The 23,778-nt window shown below is 40.6% G+C and overlaps 1 protein-coding gene across 1 annotated transcript; it reads left to right on the top strand.

Annotated features, from left to right (window-relative positions):
- Window positions 1-4,951: 4,951 nt before the first annotated feature.
- On the top strand, window positions 4,952-23,442 carry POPDC3 (popeye domain containing 3). The gene is made up of 4 exons (XM_042985330.1): window positions 4,952-4,983; window positions 19,809-20,545; window positions 21,524-21,632; window positions 22,647-23,442. The coding sequence occupies exons 2-4, from the start codon at window positions 20,061-20,063 to the stop codon at window positions 22,926-22,928; spliced, it is 876 nt and encodes a 291-aa protein (XP_042841264.1). The 5' UTR covers window positions 4,952-4,983; window positions 19,809-20,060; the 3' UTR covers window positions 22,929-23,442.
- The last annotated feature ends 336 nt before the right edge of the window (window positions 23,443-23,778 follow it).

The raw sequence follows: 23,778 nt of genomic DNA, 5'->3' as shown, positions 1-23,778 counted from the left end.
GTGTTGTCAAGGATGTGGAGATATAAGAATGTTCAGACTTTGCTGGTGGAAATGTAAAATTGTTCAAGTGCTCTAGAAAACAGTTTGACAATTCCTCAAAAAGTTAGACAAAAAAAATTGCCGTATTATCTAGCAATTCCTACCCTAGGTATAAATCCAAAAGGATTACAAACAGATATTCACAAACAAAATCTTATACACAAATGTTCATAGGAACACTATTCTCCAGGGTCAAAAGGTGAAAATAACCTAAATATTCATCAGCTGGTAAGTGGATAAACAAATGGGGGTATATCTGTTCAGTGGAACATTATTCAGCCGTAAAGAGGATGGAGTACTGATACACTCTACAGCATGGATGAACCCCAAAAGCATTATGCAAAGTGAAAGAAGCACGCATACGATGTCACATATTGTGGACTCCATTTGTAGGAATTATCAAGAATAGGTAAATCCCTAGAGGCAGAAAGCAGATTAGTAGTCGCCAGGGGCTGGGAGAAGGGAGAAATGGGGAGTGACTGCTCTGTGGGTATCCCCATTTCTTTGGGGATGATGAAGATATTTAGGAATGTGATAGAGGTGGTGGTTGTATACCATTGTTAAGTGTGCTAAGTGCCACTGAATTGTACACTTTAAAATGGTTAATTTTATGTAATGCGTACTTTACTCCAACTAAAACAGAGTATGGTGGCACAGTGAAACAGAATATGCTGCAGCCTTTGACAATGACTTTGTAAATGAACATTTGCGGACACATCTTTTCATGATCTTCATTAAGTAATAAATGAGATTACAAATTAAATTTATAAAATTTTTAAAAAGAAAGAGGAAACAAAAGAGCAAAAGAGAGAGAGAGAAAAAGAGCCGGGGAAAATGAGAGAGGGAAAGAAAGAAAAGAAGGAGGAGGAAGAAAAGGATGAAAATAGAGAGGAGAAAAGAAATAGGAGAGCCAGAGCAAAAATCTTTAAGTCGGGTAATATCAAGTGTCAGCGGGGCTGTGCAGAAAAGAAAATGGACAAAGGAGCTCTCTCCGACATAGTTGGTAGGAGTGTAAGCTGCCGGGGCCACACTGGAGGATAATTTGTCAGTAGTTAATAAAATTAGAATGGACATAGTAATTTATAGCATGGTGACTGCAGTTAATAACACTTTATTGCATATTTGAAAGTTAAGACCGTAAAGCTTAAAAGTTCTCATCCTAAGAAAAAATTCTGTAACTGTGTATGGTGATGATGTTAACTATAGTTATTGTGATGATCATTTCACAAAATAAACAAATATCAAATCATTGTGCTGTACATCTGAAAGTAGCATCATGTTATATGTCAATTATACCTCAATACAAGAAATTAAAACATAAAATGATCGCACTCAGAATTCCACTTCTGGTATCTACCTTGGGCAGATCATCACTCATGTGACCAAGGAATCATGCACACATTATTTGCTTATAATAGCAACAAGGTAAACATTGTTAAGGGGATAGATACATTGTGATGTACTAATAATATGATAAAATCATGCAGTAGTTTTAAAGAATGATTATTTAGGAAAGGAAAAACAAGCTCCAATTACTTTGTCTGAGAAAGAGAGCTGACAAATGTAGTTTGATGCCACACAATATACATTAGTATATGACATTCTATTAATGTATTACTTGTATAATGAAAGATTCATAAAATAAAAAGCAAATAAGGGATATAGAGGATATAGAGAAAGAGAACTATGCACAATTATATGGGGATTAAAAAAATGGAAGAATCATGGAAGGAAGAAGGCAGGAAAGATGAAAGGAATGAAGGAAGGAGAGAGGGAAGGAGGAAGGAAGAAGCAGGGCTGGTGAACAAGCCAGGCTGGATTCACATCTGGACGCAGGGGCAATTCACAAGCAAATGCACAAATCTCAGGGACTGAGGTTTAGAAGAGGAACAATTTGAGGTCAAGGAGGAAAGAGGAAGACTCTGGAAGCCTCATATTAAAGCTTTCCCAGAGTAAGTGGATTAAATGAATCCTGGTTCAGTACTTAATCTGCTCCTAATTTCTTTATCACAGTATTCCTCACACTGCTGTTGCAACTCTGAGTTGCATGAGCTCAGTTGACTGTGGTTCTGTCCAGCCTCAGAGGCTTAGCCAAGAGAATATCCCAAAGGACCTGAAGGGATGAAACCTATAGATTGTGGACACATAATCTCTGAAGTAGAAATGCAGCTGGAAAGGGGCACCTAGGTGGCTCAGTCGGTTAAGCAACTGACTTCAGCCCAGGTCATGATCTCATGGTTTGTGGGTTCCAGCCCCGCGTCGGGCTCTGTGCTGACAGCTCAGGGCCTGGAGCCTGCTTCAGATTCTGTGTCTCCCTGTCTCTCTGTTCCTCCACTGCTCGTTCTCTGTCTCTCTCTGTTTCTCAAAAATAAATAAACGTTAAATTAAAATTTTTAAAATAAAAAAAAAATGCAGCTGGAAATCTTAGGGAGCCCTAGACCTGTGCTTGATCTATAGGGTATCATTTCATTGGAGTTTTTGTTTCAGAGAGACTCTGCAATGAAGATCCAGGCAGGGATATGTATGTGAAGGAATAATAAAGAGAAAAATCAGGATGCAAAAGAGCAGCAATATTTAACACAAAATTTTCCAAGGAAGGCACAATACCATGTGTACTAACATGCTGAATATCTAAACAACACATATAAGCTGTACTAGTAACCACAAACTAAATGGCTTAAAATAGCACACATTTATTAACTCACAATTTTGGTGGGTCAGGAGTCCAGGCACGACTTAACTGGATCCTCTGCTTAGGGTTTCATAAAGCCACAGTTAAGGTATCCTCTGGTCTGGGCTCACATCTGGAGGCTTGACTGGGGAAGATTCTATTTACAAGATTACTTAGATGGTTGACAGAATTCATTTCTTTGTGTTTGTAGAACTGAAGGCCCTGACTTCTTGCTGGCTATTGGCTGGAGGCTGCTTTTAGCTCCCAAAGGCCACTTACAGTTCCTGCTACATGGACTTCCCCAACAAGGCCACTTATTCCATCAAGCCAGAGATGGCAGTCTCTACTGAGAGTCTTTTGTAACGTAAATGAGTCACAGGAGTGACATCCATCACCTGTGCTATACTTATTGTTTGTAAGTGAGTCACAGGTCCCAACTGCACTCAAAAGGAGGGGATCCCACAAAGGTGTGAAACCATTAGGTACGGGAATCATGGGGCCACCGTAGCATCTGTCATACAAGCACATCCTTGCTGCTTCTGAGTTTTTAAATTGAACATAATCCTTAAAAAATGTGATGTGCAACACTAAATAAGAAGTGAAGTCTAAGCCCAGAGTACATCTGGTAAACTTGTGACCTTCTCACTTCCCTGGCCATATTTCAAATACATAAACATATTTGAAATCTTGGACTAGATCCAGTTCCAACTATTTCAACATTTCTGAGTAAATCTCTAGAATGAAGGTAAGAGCAAAGACATAGCAGTGGACTGCTTTCTAACTATGTATAGTGCGTAGGAATATGGCTTTTTTTTTTTTTTACCCTCAGTTTCAGCACAGTTAAAGGAGGTTAATTTTACAGTTTATATTAACTACTTTTGCAGTTATTCTGGGGACAGAAAGAGACATTGATTATTCAGCAAATGTTTGTTTCTGGAATGACTGTCCCCATCGTGGTTATACGAAGGGCAAGTGAGGGTGCCGAAGGAAGGGACCAGAAATCCCTATGTAAGTTATGTGTTTGGCTGGCCCCTCACGGACCACCCTATGGTTTGATCACGACACAAAACAAAAGTTCACTAATTTCATAGGAGGAAAAATACATTTGAGCTTTGCCTTAAATTGTATGCATTTGGTTTAATACTGATTTGAACTTTTTTTAAAATCATTTGTATTTTTAAATTGCTCCTTCTATGGTTGTCTATGCTTTTCACCCATTTGCTTTTTTTGAGAAGCCCACTGATTTGAATCAAAAAGCTAACCTTCCCTAGCTCCTGGGTGGCTCAGTCAGATGAGGGTTGGGCTCTGCCCTGACATGTGATAGCACAGAGCCTTCTCAGGATTGTGGCTCACCCTCTCTCTCTGGCCCTCCTCAACTTGCAATCTCTCTCTCAAAATAAACTTAATTTTATTTTTTATTTAAAAAAAATTTTTTTTTATGTTATTTACTTTTGAGAGAGACAGAGAGAGCTCACAGCAGGGAGGGCGCAGAGAGAGAGAGAGGGAGACACAGAATCTGAAGCAGGCTCCAGGCTCTGAGCTGTCAGCACAGAGCCTGATGCAGGGCTCGAACCCACAAACCCGTGAGATCATCACCTGAGTGCGTGAGATCATGACCTGAGCCCAAGTCCGAAGCTTAACCCAGGCGCCCCAAAACAAACTTAATTCTAAAAAAAGAAATTAACCTTTCTTTGTCCTATACACCCCAAATTTCCATCCCCACTGTGGTCTTTTATCTCGTCTTGTTTGTGGTGTGGGGGTGGGGCGTGCGGGAAGGAGAGGGCACACAAAGAGTTGTTTTTCATCCCAGTCATCAATTCCAACGCTCTCTGCCTAGTAGAACAGCGAATGCTAGGCTTATTTTCTAACCGTGATCAGTGTCCACTTGGGGAAACCCGTCTTTGCAAACTTTGGTCCGCAGCTGCCGCCCGGTCTGTCGGCAGTCCTACAAGCTGGTGGCCGCGCCGCCTGCTCCCGGGAAGCTCGGGCGCCCCGGCCCCAGCGCGCCGGCCGCCGCCACCCCCGCCCTCCCCCTGCGCCCCGGGGCGCGCGCCCGTGCCCGGCCCCCGCCCGCGCCGCCGCGCCGCACCGGAATGGGCTGCGGTCACTGTGCGTCCCGGCGCGGGGCGGGCGGCGGCGGCCGGGTGGGCGGCGAGGAGCGCGCCAGCCGGGCGCTCGGGGCTTCGGCGCCGGCCAGCCGGGCCCAGCGTGCTCGGCTGGGAAACTTCTGAGGGCGCAAGGCCGGAGCTCGGCGCAGGGCCGGGGAAGGAAAGGTAAGGAGTGGAGCCACGGGGCGCGTCGGCTGCCGCCTCCCGGGAGCTGTCCGCACCATCGCACCTTTCGCGCTTCGCTGCAAGTTTGCTGGCGCGGCTTCCACCCCGGCCCCGCCCCGGGGTGTGGGCTGTGTGGCCGCCGACCCCCGGGAGCGCTTTTGCTTCGCCGCGCTGTGTTCCGCGCCGCCCCTCCGCGCCCGGCCCCGCTCAAGCCAATTCGAGCCCGGGAGTTCGGGCGGCGCCGCTCGCAGCTCCGCCGGCTGAGGGTCCGCTGCTGTGGGCTCCGCGCGCGCCGGCCCCTGGGAACTCCTGTCGTCTGCCCTGGGGGCGAGTCTCTCCCCCGGATCTTCTGTTGGTCCCACTCTTGCCCCAGGCACCTTGGAGCCCAAGGAAAGAGACCGCATTTCCGAGGGAGAAAAGCTGGTCCAAGGGGATCCCTGACTGTCTTAGGCTTCACCTTGGGGAAGTCGTGCAGCGGTAGAGAGTTCCTGTCCCTCGTCTGCAAAGGGCCCGACTAGGGTCAGTGTTTTCACACTGAATTGGGAACACTGGAAAGCTGCCTCATCAAAGGTCACGCTGACCTGTTTTCTCTATTTGGGGATTCTCCTTGCAAAAAAAAAAAGGGGGGGGGGACAAAACCACTAAATTACCCCACCACCAAGGTCGTTTACAGAGGTATAATACATTTTGAGGGTCTGTATTTTAGAAAAAGATTAAAGGCACAGTAATGGGACTATGGCAAAAAAAAAAAATAAATAAATAAATAAATAATTTTGGTTTTAGCCAGAAGACATTTGCAAAAACTGAAAAAGTTCTACATGTGAATAATAAATGGAAAAGTAGAATTAGAAGCCCACTTTTGAACATAATTTGATTTATTTAGTCAGCGGCAAGAATGGGAAGTCTCCTTTCCGGACTTTTTATTCTAACTCTTGTAGTTAGGTATTTTGAATTTGTAAGCTTGGACAGAGCAATTGCATCTTATGGCAGCCTTGAAAAATTCTTGGTCTCTGCTTATATTAAGGTTTGGTGGTGGCTGTTTTCTTTTCTGTTACCAGGGACTGGTGCATGCTCATGTCCCTTGTGTGCCAGTACACTACAGTAACTTGGCATTGTTCTTTGTGGCAAAAGAAAACCAAACAAGGACCACATGAAAGAAGACATAAATAAAACAGAAATTGGCTCTCTTTCCACATGTGCAAAATGAAGAGGTCTGGCTGATCCCAGATGATCTTTAAGGCTTCCTTCCCTCAAAACTGGAGAGTTTAGGATACAAATACAAATCGCAATCTAGAGTAAGACAGTTTTCTATCCTAAAATTTTATACACATACTGGGAGGCACTGGATACTTGGTTTCTGCAGTCTCCACAGTGTCTCAAAATAGCTGAATCATTGTGCATCCTGTGCTTCTAAATGGTGACATTCTATGCCATTAAATAAAAATGTGTCATGGAAAACCAAACTCTTATGCTTCTTAAGTAAGGCAAGACTGACTAATAGCATTGACCCACTGGAGCATTCACATCTGCTTATCTTAAAATAGTCAAGCTCAAGAATGGTTGGGATGGTTATGAAGTGTTTGCTGTGATGTATGAGTGTAACAACACGTAAGCAACATGGCAGGCAAGAAGTTTCAAAACTGCTTTGGAAATCTCCATGATAGATCTGCAAGCCTGCAAACTGCAGTTGAAATTGTTTTTCCCAATTGTGATTGTTGGTCAACAGTGATTATGAGCTATAGAGAGTAAGAGTTTACAAGAGTATATTGAATCATTAATTTGACTTTTTAAAGGAAAAGGGGAAATGTTTCTCTCTTTTATCTAAGTAGTTATAGGAAAATGTCTTAAAGTAAAAGTTTTAACAGGTATTTTTAAAAATTAAATAAAAAACCAAAAGTTGCGGACTTAAAGCCCCTGCATCAATGCTGGATCCTCCTCCAACCCAAAGAATACAGGGATTGATTCACAGACCCAAAGTGAGATATTCTCATTTTGTGTTCTTCAACAGAATCATAATCTCTGGTGACTGTTATACACACTATGAAATGGGTTCTAGAAAGACAATCAACTGGTTGAGCCTATGCAAAAATCTTCATTGCTCTGAGCCTCATTTTTCACTCCCAGCAATGCTGATAAAACTAAAGTTGCACAGTTTTTGTGACTCCTTAAAGGGTCAGTAAATGGAAGACCTAGTGCCTGGCACATAGTATGAGCACAATTAATCGCCATTTTCCCTGTCTCCCTTAGTAGGTGTTGTGTTTATGGACTGAGCAAACTATAGTATGAAACAGTAGTTACAGTTTTTGCTTTTAATTTCAAAAACTCTGTGTAGCAAAATCTTGATAATTGTTGAATCTGAGTAATGGGTGTATTGAGATTTATTATATAGTATTTTCTCTGTTTTTATATATGTTTAAAATTATTCATCAGAAAAAAAATTTGGGGCACCTGGGTGGTTAAGTGTCCGACTTCGGCTCAGGTCATGATCTCACAGTTCGTGGGTTCGAGCCCCATGTCGGGCTCTGTTCTGACAGCTCAGAGCCTGGAGCCCGTTTCGGATTCTGTGTCTCCTCTCTCTCTCTGCCCCTCCCCTGTTCATGCTCTGTCTCTGTCTCAAAAATAAAAAATAAACAGTAAAAAAAAAAAAAAAAATTTTTTTAAAAGAAAAAAAATTTAAGTATGGATCTGGAAAAAAACACATAAAATACATTTCTAATCTTGCATTTCATTTTAAATTGCAATTTTAAAATTATTTTGTATGGACTGGAAGGGTAAACACAATTATATATAAGGAGTGAGTGGGTAGAGAATGGTACCTGAGAATAGTCATGGTGATCTTCAGTTTTTTGTAAAATTTTTTTTATTATAAAAAAGATTTGTTAAAAGACAGTGATGTTTTTTACTTCTGGTTGTTGGGTTCCTGGGTTTTAATTATTCGGGCTTTTTGTATTTAAAAATTTTCAAATTAATACAAAATCACCTTATTGTTTTATGAAATTGTTATAAAGAATGAAGACAATCCAGATATATACAAAGACAAAAGTAAAGTAGTATCCCACCACCCAGAAATCATCATCTTTGACATTAAGATGGTTCTATGTCTTTATTTTCATTTATACAAATAGAAGGATATCGATCATGTATTAATTAATACATATGTAATTAATATGTTACGTGCTACTCCAGGGACACATAACAATGTTCTAGGGTTTGTTTGCCTATTTGTTTGTTTTCAATCTTTGGTGGATATTCTAAAAAACAAGCTTGTTTGCATTTGATTTTTAGGACTTTAGATGGTCTCCTAAAATGTAGTACAGTATTTATTTAAAAATTTAGTATGCAACAACTGACTTTAAATGAGTTTTAAGTAGCCTAAGTTTATTTGCATATCAAAGATATTTTTAGCTATTTAAGATAGATCTCATAATTTAGAGTAGGCTTAAATTGTAGCAACATTTGAATTTCACTAAAATGCAAGCTCCGGGAGGGCAGGGATTTATTGAATTATCATATTCCTAATATTTTCCTGGCCATTTGAAAGTTGATGACACAATTATGTTATGTTTGTTTTGAAAATAAGCATCAATGCCAATGCAGTTGAAATCACAGGGAACAATGTGAGCATAGCACACATTTTGTGCTTGCTCATGCATCATTTACTCAGCCAGAATACCAGGTGGATGCATTAAGCTATAGCCAGTTGACCTAAGCTAGGTAGGAGTACACAAAACACAAATACACATATACCTGAAACATCTACCAGCTACCTTGGTTCACCACACATTATCCTGTGTTTTGCTATTCCTTTGCACCTGTGAACTTTTCTGTATAAAAACACATTCCTTGGGGCGCCTGGGTGGCTCAGTTGGTTAAGCATCTGACTTCGGCTCAGGTCATGATCTCACAGTTCGTGGGTTTGAGCCCCGCGTCGGGCCCTGTGCTGACCGTTCAGAGCCTGGAGCCTGCTTTGGATTCTGTGTCTCCCTCTCTCTCTGCCCCTCCCGCACTCGCACTCTGTCTCTATCTCTCAAAAATGAATAAACGTTGAAAAAAATTAAAACAAAAAAACAAAAAAAAACACACTCCTTTAGCATACCAAGAATGTCTAAGCCTCTTGATTCATAATGTCAAATAGTGCATGCAAAAGGAAAGCTTCAATATTGAAGAGAAACTTGAAATAATCAAACATTCTGAAAGAATCAAGAGAATTTGTGTATTTCCTGAGCAGCAGAAATAAGGGAATAATCCACATTGCTTATCCACAGGCAGTGCCGCAAAAAGAGAAACCTCTATGGTTGGAATAACTTCAAGTATTATAAAGCCAATAACAAGGCTGAAAGAAAGAGAAGAAATGGAAAGATTGAGGAGCATGTGGATTCAGGACCAAACAGGGAACAGTCTCCCACAGTCAAAGAGAAAGTTCCGGTCTCCATGTAAACACCTTGAAAGGAAATCACCATACCCTGCACACGTGCTCCTTTTCGCACTAGTAGTGGGTGGTTTGGTTTCAAACACCACTGACCCTGGTGTGTGGTCCACCTGCTTATTTAGCCAGAAAAAAATGACCATAGCCATTTAGCTGGGTCACATGAACTTGATAGGCATGTTTGCCAGGAAGAAACATGAGGACCTGAACTAAATAAACATAAGAAAAGTGAGTTCATTTGTTGCATATAAGTCACTTGGAAGAAAGGGAAGGGGAAGTGTCTACCTTTGATTCATATCAAGGGGAGACTGTTTCATGGATCCATGGGTCCGACTTGTCTTGTGTTTTCATCAGGAATCTCCGGTGAACTTCTGCATGACTTGGTAGCAGCTGCTCAGAAAGGGATGGCCTGCTCGTGCCATTTCTAGCCTGTGGAGAAGTCAGAAGAGCTTGAAGCAGAGCATGGAGATTGTTGTTGTTGTTGTTGTTTTAATGTTTATTTTGAGAAACAGAGCGTGTGTGTGAGAGTGGGGGGAGGGGCAGAGAGAGAGGGGAGAGAGAATCCCAAGCAGGCTCTGTCCTGTCAGCACGGATCTCGGTGCAGGGCTTGATCTCACAAACCAAGAAATCATGACCTGAGCTGATATCAAGAGTCGGATGCTTAACTGACGGAGCCACCCAGGCGCCCCGGGGATTGTTTATCACAAGCGACCAAATGACATACATGAGAAGAATCAGTTTACTGTTGTTTCTTCAAATCAACAGTTATAGGACACAGTGATTTGACATAGGACCCACCTTCCCATCCATCTGTGTTGCTCAAAAATTGTAATTTCTTAAGAAGATATGTAAGTTCATTGAATCTAGAACAGAAAGGAGAAACCAAGAATGTTTGATTTGTTCCAGTAAGTCCAGATACTTAGACTACAAACTGTACATGAAGCAGTGTGTCACAGTGGCTAAAAGGGCAAAAGGTTGTGTTATTTGCATCTGTCTGCCTGGGAGTGAATCTGGGCTGTATCACTTGTGTATCCTTAGGCAACTTACTTAACTTCCCTGTACCTCAGTTTTCTCATCAGTAAAATGGGAACAATAAAACTGTACACTTCAAAAAGTCGTGGGGATTCATAATATTCATAATATTTTAATATTTTAAATATTTTAATATTTTAAATTATAATATTCATAATATTTTAAAATTCTTAGAAATGTGTCTGGCACATAGTAAGTGTTCAGTTAACTGTTAGATGCTGGTGATAGTAGTAGTAATAGTAGTAAATGAGGTTAAAGAAGATGGCAACTAGATACTGCATTAATTTCCCATTGCTCAACTCCTCTGAACTTGGCGGAGTCACACAATTAGAAGAATTACAGAGCTCTCTGAGTGTAGTCTGTCTTTTGAGTGTGACTCTCCAGATATGTCTGAGACCTCAAGTATTCGCCCTGTCTGTAGACATCAAGTCCATATGTATGGCTCAAGTTGACCAAGAACTGACGAAGCTGGAAGTCACCCAAGGAAACGTGGTATTCCAGGAATTCTAGAGGTTGTGAACGAATGACATAATGATTCTGGAAATTGCCCTTGTGACCAGAGGCTTTATAGTGTTGGGGCTATCTGATTCCATGAAGGGAGAACCTAGAATATAGTCCTGGGAACCACAGTGAATAAATGTAATTCCCAGGGCATCTCTCAGTGTCTTGTTTTCCACACCCTATTCTTTAAAAGTATTACTGTTCTTATCTGATTGTCCAGACTTAAATCTAGCCAGGATTGAGTGTCTTCTGCTCCGTTGATCTGTATTCCAACTCCATCATAAAATGTAGATTATTAGATTAATGAAAAGCCTTGTGCATAGTGAGTACTCATAATTGTGTGTGTGTTTTTTTGTTTTCTACTGTTTTGTAACAAAGTACCACAAACTAGCGGCTGAAAACACCACAAATCCATTATCACACAGTTTGGGTTGGTTTTTTTTTAGATTTTATTTTACTGTTTTTTAATTTTTTTAATGTTATTTTTGAGAGAGAGAGAGAGAAAGACAGTGCGAGTGGGAGATGGGCAGAGAGAGAGGGAGACAGAATCCGAAGTAGGCTCCAGGCTCTGAGCTGTCAGCACAGAGCCTGATGCAGGGCTCGAACCCACAAACTGCAAGATCATGACCTGAGCCAAAGTCGGATGCTTAACCAGCTGAGCTACCCTGGGCGCTCAATATCACACAGGTTTTGTGGATCAGGAGTCCAGGCATGGCTGAACTGGATCCTCTGCTCAGGGCACTGAAAGCCTACAACCCCGGTTTCAGGCACACTGCACTCCCCTTTAGAGTCTGGGGTCCTCTTCCAAGCTTTTCAGATGGTTGGCAGAATTAAGCCCCTTGCAGTTGTAAGACTGACATACCCATTTTCTTGGTAACTGTTAGTTGGGGACTTCTTTCAGCTTACAGAGCCTGCCAACCATCCCTTGTCTTGTTGCTCCCATAAGCCGTTCACAACATGGTGTTTGCTTTCTTCCAGGCCAGTAGGAACATGTATCTCTAATTTTCAGTCCCTCTCCAGTTCTACAGTCTTATGTAACTTAATATAATCACAGGTGACTATTCCAGCATCATTTACTGTATCATGTTATCTAATCAAGAAAGCATCTGTCCCATCTCATTCATAGGTTCTGCCACACTCAAGGATAAAGGATTATAGCATGTGTGCACCAATGAGATAGGAATCTTGAGCGCCATCTTACAATTCTGCCTATGTGATAAAGTGAGAAATCAGACGCAGATGGAGTTAATCAATGGACTTTAGATAAGACGTGAGAAGCAGAGAAGTCCAGCATAGACTGTAGGCATGTTTTCTAATTTTCTCAAGTCTCAAGAGAAGCCAACCTCTCATTGGTATGGAAGGTCAAAGGCATACTCTAGCCTAACGAGCCTAATGGTGCATGAAGAAACTCATATGTTATATGAAAGCAAAGGCTGGTATGGACCCTATGAAATCCAGAAGGCCACAATTCAGTCTCCACTATGAAATTTAGAAGATTATCTGTCTGAGATTTCCAGTGAAAAATAAAACTGTGATATAATTGCTTGGCAAGAGGGAAAAGTAGCGACTTCCTTGGTAGGATAAAGAGGCCAAGAGCTATAGTGGGGTTGGCCACCTATGTAGGCAGAAACCAGATGGTGATATCTATGCCATGGATAACATCTGATGACTGTAGCATATGAATATTGTAGCCAATATCATTTACATTTATATCAACTCTGTTCTTAATCTTAGATAATTCTTCCATATTTATGCACTTATATTATACATTATACATATGCACTGTTTGCATGGTGTCATGCCAAATCTTTTTCATTTCCTTTCTCTGTTACGTGAGAGGCTCTAGACCAGCACTGTCCAAGAGAAATATAATGTGAACCACATATGTAATTTAAAATTTTCTTTTTAAAAAAAATTTATTATTTATTTATTTGTTTGTTTGTGTGTTTATTTATTTTGAGAGATGGGGATAGAGAATGCATGCACACAAGCAGGAGAGGGGCAGAGAGAGAGAGGGAGAGAGAGAGAATCCCAAGCAGGCTCCACGCTGTCAGCACAGAGTCCAGTGCGGGTCTCATACCCACAAACCATGAGATCGTGAAATGAGCCAAAATCAATAGTGGGATGCTTAACCAACTGAGCCACACAGGCATCCCACAATATTAAATTTTCTAGTAGCAACATTGAAAAATAAGACAAGGGCGAAATTAACTTTGATGTTTTATTTAACCGACCATTTCTAAAACATTATCATTTCAGCATATAATCAAGATCAAAGTTATTAGTGACATATTCTTTATCTTTGCTCTAAGTCTTTGAAATCCATGTGTATGACACATTTCAATTCAGACCAGCCACATGTGGCTAACAGCTACTGTATTGGACAGCACACCTCTAGAGTTCTAAGCCCTCTGATCATGGGCATTTAATTTCAACTCTCAATTCTCTCTGCACTCACTTTCTAGATAATCTTGCCAACCCCAGTATTTCTTAAGTATTGTTCTGCGTAATAGTAACTGCTAAAGATCCCTCCATCTTCCCCCTTATCTTCTGCTGTGAACTATGTTACTAGACCAAGAGTATTAGGTTACTTGAGGATAAAACCGTGTTCCCCTTTCCTCTAATCTCTTTCTGAACTTTGGGATCTCTTACAATTCCAAAGGGTCTTCAACCCTTCTTTGTTCCTCTATCTCAATAGAAACACTTCTTCCTGTCACTTCTTCCTCATAGTATAATATATGCTTTCCTTTCTTTCTAGTCTAACAAATAAATCATTGATTCAGGTATTGGTTAGATCTCACCTGGGCTTCCTGTTTGTTCCAAAACTGTATTCCGAACACGGCTTTTTTTTTTTTTTTAATTTTTTTTTCAACGTTTTTTATTTATTTTTGGGACAGAGAGAGACAGAGCATGAACGGGGGAGGGGCAGAGAGAGAGGGAGACACAGAATCGGAAACAGGCTCCAGGCTCCGAGCCATCAGCCCAGAGCCTGACGCGGGGCTCGAACTCACAGACCGCGAGATCGTGACCTGGCTGAAGTCGGACGCTTAACCGACTGCGCCACCCAGGCGCCCCGAACACGGCTTTTATACCCAAGCATTTTTTGTCCTTATCAGTCCATGAACATTTATTGAGGACTCGCTGTGTTCTAGACAGAGGGAAATTCCATATATATTTCTATATATATGTATATACACATACATACATACACACACACACACATAAAATAACCAAACATTAAAGCTGATATTTTAAAATGTTTGGGGTGTCTGGGTAGCCAGTTAAGTGTCCGTCCAACTCTTGATTTCAGCTTAGGTCACGTTGTCTCAGTTTGTGAGTTCGAGCTGTGCCTTGTCAGCGCACAGCCTGCTTAGGATTCTCTCTCCCTCTTCCTCTGCCCCTCTCCTGCCCGTGTTAGCATGCACACACTCTCTCTCAAAATAAATAAACTTAAATAAATAAAATAAAATACTATGTTCACTTCTTTTAGAAAATTACTTGAATATGTACCCTGACTAAAAGAATAAACAAATTATGATGCTTTAAAAAGGAAATACATATCATGGTCAATATAACATGTGATGGAAACCATGCTGACAGGTAATAAAGGCCATAAACATTCAGAGCTAGAAGGTGCACTTCAGGCCACCCTGTTAAGGAAAGGCTACTGCAGAATATCCACCAGCCTGGAGCCCTCTTGGAATGATGAGTGCTGAGGAAGGAAAATGCCTCCTCACCTGAGCAAAGCATGCAAATGAGAACACAGAAGGAGAAAATGTGCCTTTACAGCGAATTAAAATTAGATCCTTTGCTCCACAGAATGTTCTGGTGTCTCTCACTCAACCCCCTTGATAGTTCTTCACCCTGGTTGTACATCAGAAAATGCCAGTGCCTGGGCCCCAGCACAGGCTGTAAGTAATTAAGTAAGCAATTTGAGAGTGGGGCCCCTCTCACAACCCTGGTGTTAAGATCTACAGTCTTAATTCAGTTCTACCACTCAGCTCTGTATTTTAACTCATGCTAGAAAAAGTCTCCCATTCCTTATCATCTAGAGTCATGTTATTTTAGAGCTAAAAGGGACCTCACATTATTTTGTCCAACTCTTTCATTTTACCAATGAGGAAACAGGTCTAGAAAGATTACAGTCACACAGCTATTTAGGGGCATAGCTAAGACTAGAACCTTTCTTTTAAGTAATAATGCTAACTGAACACACTAGACACAGAATGGTGCCCTAACACCAGGACTACCACCCTGGGCAGACAATGAGGGATCAAAAACACACAGAGTAATCAGCATAGAAGGACAGCCAGGAATGAACAAAGCTGAGGTCCTGCAAACAAGCAAGAATAATTCAGAAATCATTCAGGAACAATGTAGAATAAGGGTAGAATGTAGAATAAACTTTAGTGTGCATAATAATCAACTGGGAGCTTATTAGAAAGGTGTATTTCCGGTCCTTCCCAGCTCAGTGATTCTGGCATGGGGCCAGGGAAGGGATAGTCTACCAGGCCACCCAGGTGATTCTGATGTAAGTGGTTTGAGGATACCTGCTGGGAAGCCCGAAACACTAATCATAGGTAGAAGATTATTGTTGGCTTCCAGAGACTGGCTTCTTGGCCATGGGAGAGTGAAGACTCAAGGGTGGGCTGGTTATGGGACTACATCTACCAGCAGTAGGAGGTCAGGACACAGAGAAGAATAAGAGATCGCCCCTGCAGGAATGAGTAAATTTAGAATTTAAAATGTAAAGTTGGGTAGCAGCCAAAAGTAACATTTGTATGTCTGTCTTCAATTGTAATCCTCTGGGTGAAAGAAAGTTTTTAAAAACTATATTCTGCGAATGGCTCAGCTCTGTAAAATATAAGCAACAAGTACAATGATTCCATGTCTGTATTATTTTAAAATTTGCCACGAAGTTTTAATATAGATTTTCTCATTTGAATCTTCTAGCACCCATCAGAGTAGACAGAATAGGTGATATTACCTCTGTTTTACTAATGAATAAACATGCCTGGGTTCACCTAGGTGGCAAGGAGGAAACTAATGCCTATGTTTTCTAAATCCTGGTGCTGTGGAAGCAGAATAATAAATGTGGTTTAGACTGTGAGCTTCAGAATCAGGCAGAACTGGGTGGAATTTTAGTACCAATATTAGCAGTGTGACCTTGAACAATTTACTTACCTTCTCTAAGTCTTAATTTCCTCATCTGTAAGATTGAGATATAATACCTTTCTTATGGGCTTGTTGTGAAGATTAAATGAGATAGTTTTTAAGTATGTCTGGCACATAAGTCCTGAGTAAATGTACCTCCTTGAGGAGAAGTAGAGAAAACCAGCTTTAAGTAAATTATGATTTTGCATATGAAACACATGCCAAAGTTAGGACCTCTTCCAATTAATTGGTAGAATATTGATGGAATTTTTATCTTCTGAGTTGCCTAGCAACCAACACTAACTCAATACCACTAGCTATGAGAGTTGTTGTTTTTAATCAGATTAAGTATTCAGCTGCTCTAAAGGAACTCAATTTGTAGGAAGACGAAAGGATTCCCCTATGAATCTGGAGCTGTGCCAGACATTTAAATAAGTAGTGTCCCAATTCCTTAGTGATTCTGTACTGAACTGTCTTGGATGTTGAAATATTCCCTGCTTCTTTTCCCCTGGGTGGCAGAAGATGTTACAACATTCATTAAATTGGATAGAGAGTAGGAACGGAGAAGGCAGAGTCCTTGCACCTTGAAACCAGCATATTCAATCAACATTCATTGCATGCCAGGAATCAGAAATACAAAACCATTTGTCTTTGCCCCTTAAGAATTTCAGAGTCTAGGAGAGGCGGTCAGTCAATGTTGAATAATAGAGCAAATTATTTCATGAGCGGCTTTCTATGTCTATTTCCCTGGCTCTACCCTAAACATTATGGATTGAGCAGTGCGAGTGGATATGGAAGATCTTAAATATTCACTGTTAGAATTATTATTTTCCTGGCAAACCCGTCCTGATGGAATAGCCCACTGTCTCCCAACACATTCATATCAGGTTCACAGCCTTAAAAGGCTGCACTTCCTGGTGGAGAGCGCAGGGAGCTGAGTGGAGAGGGTCTTCTCCCTTGCTGCTGTGACTTACTGCCTCTTTTGCCTGAAGCCAGTTACTCAGACAATCCTGTGGCCTGCTTTTTCCATTTGTAAGCAGGGCATGATGATTTAGATTCTGCTTCTCTCTGTGGCAACAAGTGATGCAATGAGATAATAAATGTACGAGTTCTGAACAGATACGTGCAATTTCTGAGCTAGTCTTAATCATTTGGCACCAAGCTTATGTCACATTTCAGGTAGCACCCTTGTACCTTCCTTTAAATTTCCTTATTCCTTTATAACTCAGGGCCATACGATTTAAAGAGTAGAAAAGTGGCAGGTTGGAATTACTGTGTTTATTTGCACTTAATGTTGCCTCCATCATTTTGTATGTCCGTGCGCTAGCTTCTTTTGCAGGGAAGATGGGCTTTTTTTGCCTGAGACATCCATCTTGCCCCTCTGGCATTTCGGCGTTTATTTACCCAAAAACATGACTTAAGGCCTCCAGGCCTTTCAAGCAGGCAGCTGGTTGATGAATCATGTTCGGCGTTCCTATAGTACTGTTGGCACATGTCAGAGGAACACTCATGCCCGTCACCTGCCCCTGTCAGTTCTTTCTCTTCTAATAAAATACATCTGTTTTGGTGACCGAATAAAAACACCATGTGCAGAAAAGGCTGGGTGTGGAGTAATTTAATCAGGGCAAGTCAGCACTCTGAGTTGAGCGATACAGTGTCAAGGATAGGAGGATGGTTTGGTGGCAGCTTTTGGAAACAGGAGCCACTGGAAAGGGCCGGAAGCGCGGTGCTTGTGATTATAATGGGTCACGGCCCTGGAATGCAGGTGGCCCAATCTATCCCCCAAGTCAGGGTCTTCAGGGCACAAGATTCCCATAAGCTCCTTTCGGAATTGCCACAAGGGTTTTGCATGGCCTTTTTCTATTAGCATCATTTTAACATTTTTGTTGAGGATTATAAATTTTTAAGGAAGTTCAAACCGAAGTTCAGAGCCCTGCCAGCAGTGCTTTTTCACATTGGCTTTAGTGGCTACGTTTGGTATCCTGAGGAACTGATTAATTTAAAATACCCTCATTTTAAAAGTAAAACAGCAGGGAGACTGACATTTGCAGTCTGGTATTTTGCCGTTCTCACTGCTCATTGTGTTTAAAAATTTGTTTTCTTTGTTGTGAATATCCAGTAGTATATATAATTTTGTGTTGTGTTTAAAGAGGAGAAATTAAACATGTTCAGGGTGCTGGTCTGCCCCGAACCTCATCATCTCACAGAGTGCCAGGGGGAGACAGTAATTAGGGGCCACGGGATGTTTAAAGTGCCTTGGAAAGTAGCTTAAGTAAAAATAACAGTGTAAGTTATAGGTTTGTTGTTTTGTTGGTTTTTCTTTTTATAATGATTCACCTGGCAGTGTTCTTAAAGTCGTTATTTGCTGAGAAAAGAATCACTGTCCAAGATGAAAAACCAACAACAGTGGCTCCTTTATTTCTATCTGCAGTCCTGTTGGTGATCATACTTACTGTTCCCTTTTTTACTTCAGCTAAGTCATTTTCACGTCTATGTGTTTTGTTTTGTTTTTTCCTACGAGACAAGATCTGTGCTATCTGATACTTCATTAACAGGTGTTCTGGAGATAATCTAGCCCCAAAATAAAAACACTAAATATAGCACTCAAGTTCAAGGCTTCTGAATGTTATTATGACTTAAAAATTCAATCTAATGAATGCTTCACACCGAAACTATTTATTGTTAAGAAACCTGGTGGTAAATGATGCACATCCTACAGCTCTATCATCCTGGTTAAATCCCTCCTGACTCAGATCACACATTAGCATTCTTACCATATGGCTCAAAGGGTAGAGAATATATGCGCAGAGGAACAAGTCGGTAACATTTTTTGACCATCTGGTAAATAAATCTGTAACTAGCAGGAATTTTAATATTTATTTAGTTACATGGACGCAACCTTTGACCTGAGACAGGCTCTAACACAGTAAAGTAGAACTGAATGTACATTTGTCAAATATTTTTTATCTAACTCATTAAACATATTCATAGTCTACTATTATGCTCTTAAAATCCAACACCTAATCATGTGTTTCTTATGTTTATTGTTTTATCAGGGCTCCTTACAGTGCCTAACTTAAAATATCTTTCATGAGAGGCCATATGTTTGGATCCAGCATACAGGCTTTTGTGCTGAAGTTCTGCTCTACCCCAACCACTGTGCGACCTGGGATAAATTACTTGACCTCTCTGAGTCTTGAATTCTTCATTTGTAAAGAGAAAATAACATTGTCAAACAGTTATCCCTCAAAGGGTGGGCCATGAAATGCCATGGGTTGATACATCAAAATCATGTGGGGGGTATTGTCAAAATACCAACACATAGGCCTCACCCTCAGAGATTCTGACTCAATATGCCTGGAAACAGCCTAGAATCTGTATTTTTAGTCACTGTCATAAGTGATTCTGAGGTACACCGAGCTATTATTATGAAGACTAGTTGATTATAGCACCTAGTTTCCTAGGAAAATATGTGGGTAGCTAATTCTAACAAATACTAAAATTCTGTAAATAATTTGTTATTATTATTATTATTATTAAGCATAACCCTAAATATATAATTTTTATATCCTAGAAACTTAACATTTGACAGCATTCATGCTTAAAATATTCCAACTTCACAGAAAATAGGATGTCAGTTTGAATGCTGGTGATTCATTAAATATACCTCTCGATTTTTGTGTAATTAGATCCTTCCTTTTTTCTTGTCCAGGAAACCACAAAACATTTGTGGACTAGATCTAAATCAGGAGCCCAAATGAACTTAAAGAAGCTAGCATGGGATTTTTAGTTTCTCAAGATCCATACACACAAAACCCTTAATCACTACAACTCCATTGCCCAGGCTTTCGCGGGTTTTCTAAAGACTTTGCGAAACTCTGATGATGGAAAAGTGAAGGACTTAATTACTTGCTTCGATATCATTCGACGTCAACGGAAAAGTGAACCAGACAGTAGTACCGCCATGGAAAGAAATTCAAGCTTATGGAAGAACCTAATAGATGAGCACCCAGTCTGCAGCACCTGGAAGGAAGAGGCCGAAGGAGCCATTTATCATCTCGCCAGTATTTTATTTGTAGTAGGTTTCATGGGTGGCAGTGGATTCTTTGGGCTCCTTTACGTCTTCAGTTTGCTGGGTTTGGGTTTTCTCTGCTCTGCCGTCTGGGCTTGGGTCGACGTCTGTGCAGCCGACATATTTTCCTGGAATTTTGTGCTGTTCGTCATCTGCTTCATGCAGTTTGTCCACATTGCCTATCAAGTTCGCAGCATAACTTTTTCTCGCGAATTCCAGCTATTGTACAGCTCCCTTTTCCAGCCTCTGGGGACCTCTTTGCCTGTCTTCAGAACAATTGCTCTGAGCTCTGAAGTGGTTACTTTGGAAAAGGAACACTGTTACGCCATGCAGGGGAAAACCTCCATTGATAAGCTCTCCCTTCTTGTTTCGGGAAGGTTTGTACTCTTGCTGCTTGCACTATCTCAGTTATTTCCTCTGTTAGTTACTAGCTGGTGTTTCTTTCTGCTGCACTTTTCCATCTCAACAGAGGATAATATGTGGCACTGGGAGGTACGAGGAACCCCATGACACATACGTAGGCATTTAGAGTGCATGCTGTTATTTACTTGAAGAAGGATATAATCTAGAGCCTTAATATTTCTTCTTAGAAATAAGATGAACAAATGGGTTTGTCTGCATGTGCTGTTTGTTTCCAAGGTAATCACAGAGGGTCAGGAAGAGGATGATGCCAGCTTGAATGAACAGAATACTTATGTTGGCATGCAAAGTACTTTAAATAGTCTCTGATAGGGTGCTCTTTTAGGTAATACAGAACATTTAAGGTTTATAATGATCGATGTTTTTCGGAGAATTCTAGAATTGTCCACTTTTTACAAGCAGGGGGTACACCATATATATGTATGTATATATATGTATGTATATATATACATACATATATATTATATTTATATTTGTATGTAAATTTTGACAACAAAGTTTGGGGGAGGAAACAATAATGTGATGATTCATGTCTTTAAGAAGTGTAAACATTTAGTTTACAGAGGCATTTACAGTAGTACTCCTTTATGTTCTTCAGTGTTCTACTAAATTTAAAATCTGACTGAGCGCATTGAAACTTTTTCTGGAAGTATAACGTATGCACACAGATGGGCCCATGTCATCAAGGTACACCGTGACATAGTTTCTGATGAATTTCACCAATATTCCAGAATCCTAACTGTGTGAGGAATATCAGTCCATGAATCTTACAGATTTTGTCACTTACTAGCATGCATGAGTTTAAGATTCATCCTACGAAATTATAAAAGCCAAAAAGGTTATGAGAGATTTGAAATACTGCACTCTGCACTTGCCCCCAGTCATGTGCTTGCTTTCTCCTTCTCTCATAAGTGATGTTCTTTGTGTTTGGGTAGGATCCGAGTGACCGTTGACGGCGAATTTCTGCATTACATTTTCCCCTTCCAGTTCCTGGATTCTCCCGAGTGGGACTCCCTGAGACCCACAGAGGAAGGCATTTTTCAGGTAAGGGATAACTGGGCCCCACAGTGAACACTGCCTCTCCCAAACAACGTTTGTTTACAAACAGGCAAACAAACAAAACAGCAGGTGACAGAGCAATAATTTATACCCAACTCTGGAATGTACTTTGCAGGATACATGACTTCCCGGTTCTGTTTGACCCTTGCTGATGACTGTCCCTGTACAGGTCCAGTGACACAAAGAAGAATGGGCATTGTGTATGACAGAAAGGAGTCTATGATAGATATTCTTAAATTTTCTTCTGCTTAACTGCATATATGGGGATTAAAATATGATTAATTGAGATTTGACTGTAAACACTGCCATTTTGACGGTTTAGAAAAACACCAAGAATTTAAAAGTCTGCCCTTATTACAAAGTAAGTGATGCTTAAAATTTTAAATGCTAATAGATTTCAGTTATTCTCCAGCAAAAAAGAAAAGAGAAAAAAAGTGGCAACCTTACTGTCACTACTCTGCTACTGTGTCTGGTACTTTTGAAAGGTAATCATTTCAATGGATTCTACCTATTATGGTGTATTGATTAATACGTGCAACATACATGTGTGTATACAAATATAAAATCATATACATATGCAGAATAGGTAAACACATTGTGCTTTGTACTGCAGAAACAATTAGAGTTAAATGTCTGCAGTTTGGGGGGCTGACTTGGAAATACTTCTCTAACCATTAGCCAACTTTATTAGTTTTTCACATCAGGTAGCTCTCACTTTAGTAAAAGGCAGGTTTTAAAATAGTTAAATTGGAAACGGGCACAACATTGTGATTGTTTGCATTATAAATTATATGTGCATATATATATGTGTACATATGTATGTAGTATAAATATATATAGTAGTTTTTCTCTGTTTTTACCATATGTTGTGGGTCAGTGAACTTTTTTAACCGAAAAAATCAGCCAGTGAAATTTATTTAAAACTGGGGCAAAAAAGAAGTGGCAGAACTTGTCTTGCTTCCTAATCTTCGTCTTCTCTGTGGCCTTACGTTTTCGTAGGTGACCCTCACAGCAGAGACTGATTGTCGATATGTGTCTTGGAGGAGAAAGAAATTATATTTGCTCTTCGCTCAACATCGTTACATCTCCCGCCTGTTTTCAGTTTTAATTGGAAGTGACATTGCAGATAAACTCTATGCCTTGAATGACAGAGTATATACAGGGAAAACATACCACTACGATATTCGGTTACCCAACTTCTATCAAATGTCAAGTCCAAAACTACCCAAATCACCCCTGACAGAACATTTCCGGAACTCCAGACCGTATTGTGATAAATGACTTTGAAGCGTGAAGTTTTTTAATTATAAAAAAGACTCTCTTCATCATTCCCCAAATGAAATACAGCGAATTGTGCTCACCAGTATTTTTATAACTCAGACTCTGAGGCAAGGTGCCGCTGCCAGCTGCTTTATTCATCTCAACTTTTGCGTTGCGAATAAAGTTTACAAATTTCTCTGTATTTCTTATTGGAATAAATGGGGGGGGGGATGAATAACTACGAGAAGTTTGTCCTTTTCTGTGTCAGAACTGGGAAATGAAATTTTGCGTTCTCGAATATTTCCTCAGATTTATTCAAATCTTATGTCTTGCCCTATTGAGTTAGGCACTGCTTCTCAAGAAGCAGGCAGAACATACTCTCAGCATGAGAGCAGGTTGCCACCGTCCACATCAGTGTTTCCAGAATTCACTTTTTGCTACAGCCTCTGAGGAAAGCAAGATGTAGTCTTGTGGTGGGCAGCAATTATTCATTTTAAATGTAAAGTTATTTAATATGAGTGGAAAGTAGAATAAATGCAAGAGATGATAACATGTCAATCTTGAAGTCTGCTTTCTTGCTGCAGTAATCTATCAGCTTCGTCTTTACAATAACATATTTTTAAAAAGGCATTTCATGAAAAACAAAGCTGCATGATACTTACTGAGTAAAAAGAATTCCCACGAACAAATAGTAAAAGCGTTCTGTGGTATTTCAATTTCACATGCTTAGCCGAACGAGCGGGAGTAAGTGGTTTGGCTGGATAGTGAGGGACTCACAGTGAATGCTCTGTTCACCACACAAACATGGGAGTCTGCCAGGGCACATGAGAGGCTCAGTCGGTTGACCGGCTCAGGTTGATTTTGGCTCAGG

The sequence above is a fragment of the Panthera tigris genome, chromosome B2 (assembly GCF_018350195.1).
Source record: "Panthera tigris isolate Pti1 chromosome B2, P.tigris_Pti1_mat1.1, whole genome shotgun sequence".
Lineage (NCBI taxonomy): Eukaryota > Metazoa > Chordata > Mammalia > Carnivora > Felidae > Panthera > Panthera tigris.
The sequence above is the reverse complement of the archived record's forward strand: the minus strand, read 5'-3'. Positions and strand labels throughout refer to the sequence as shown.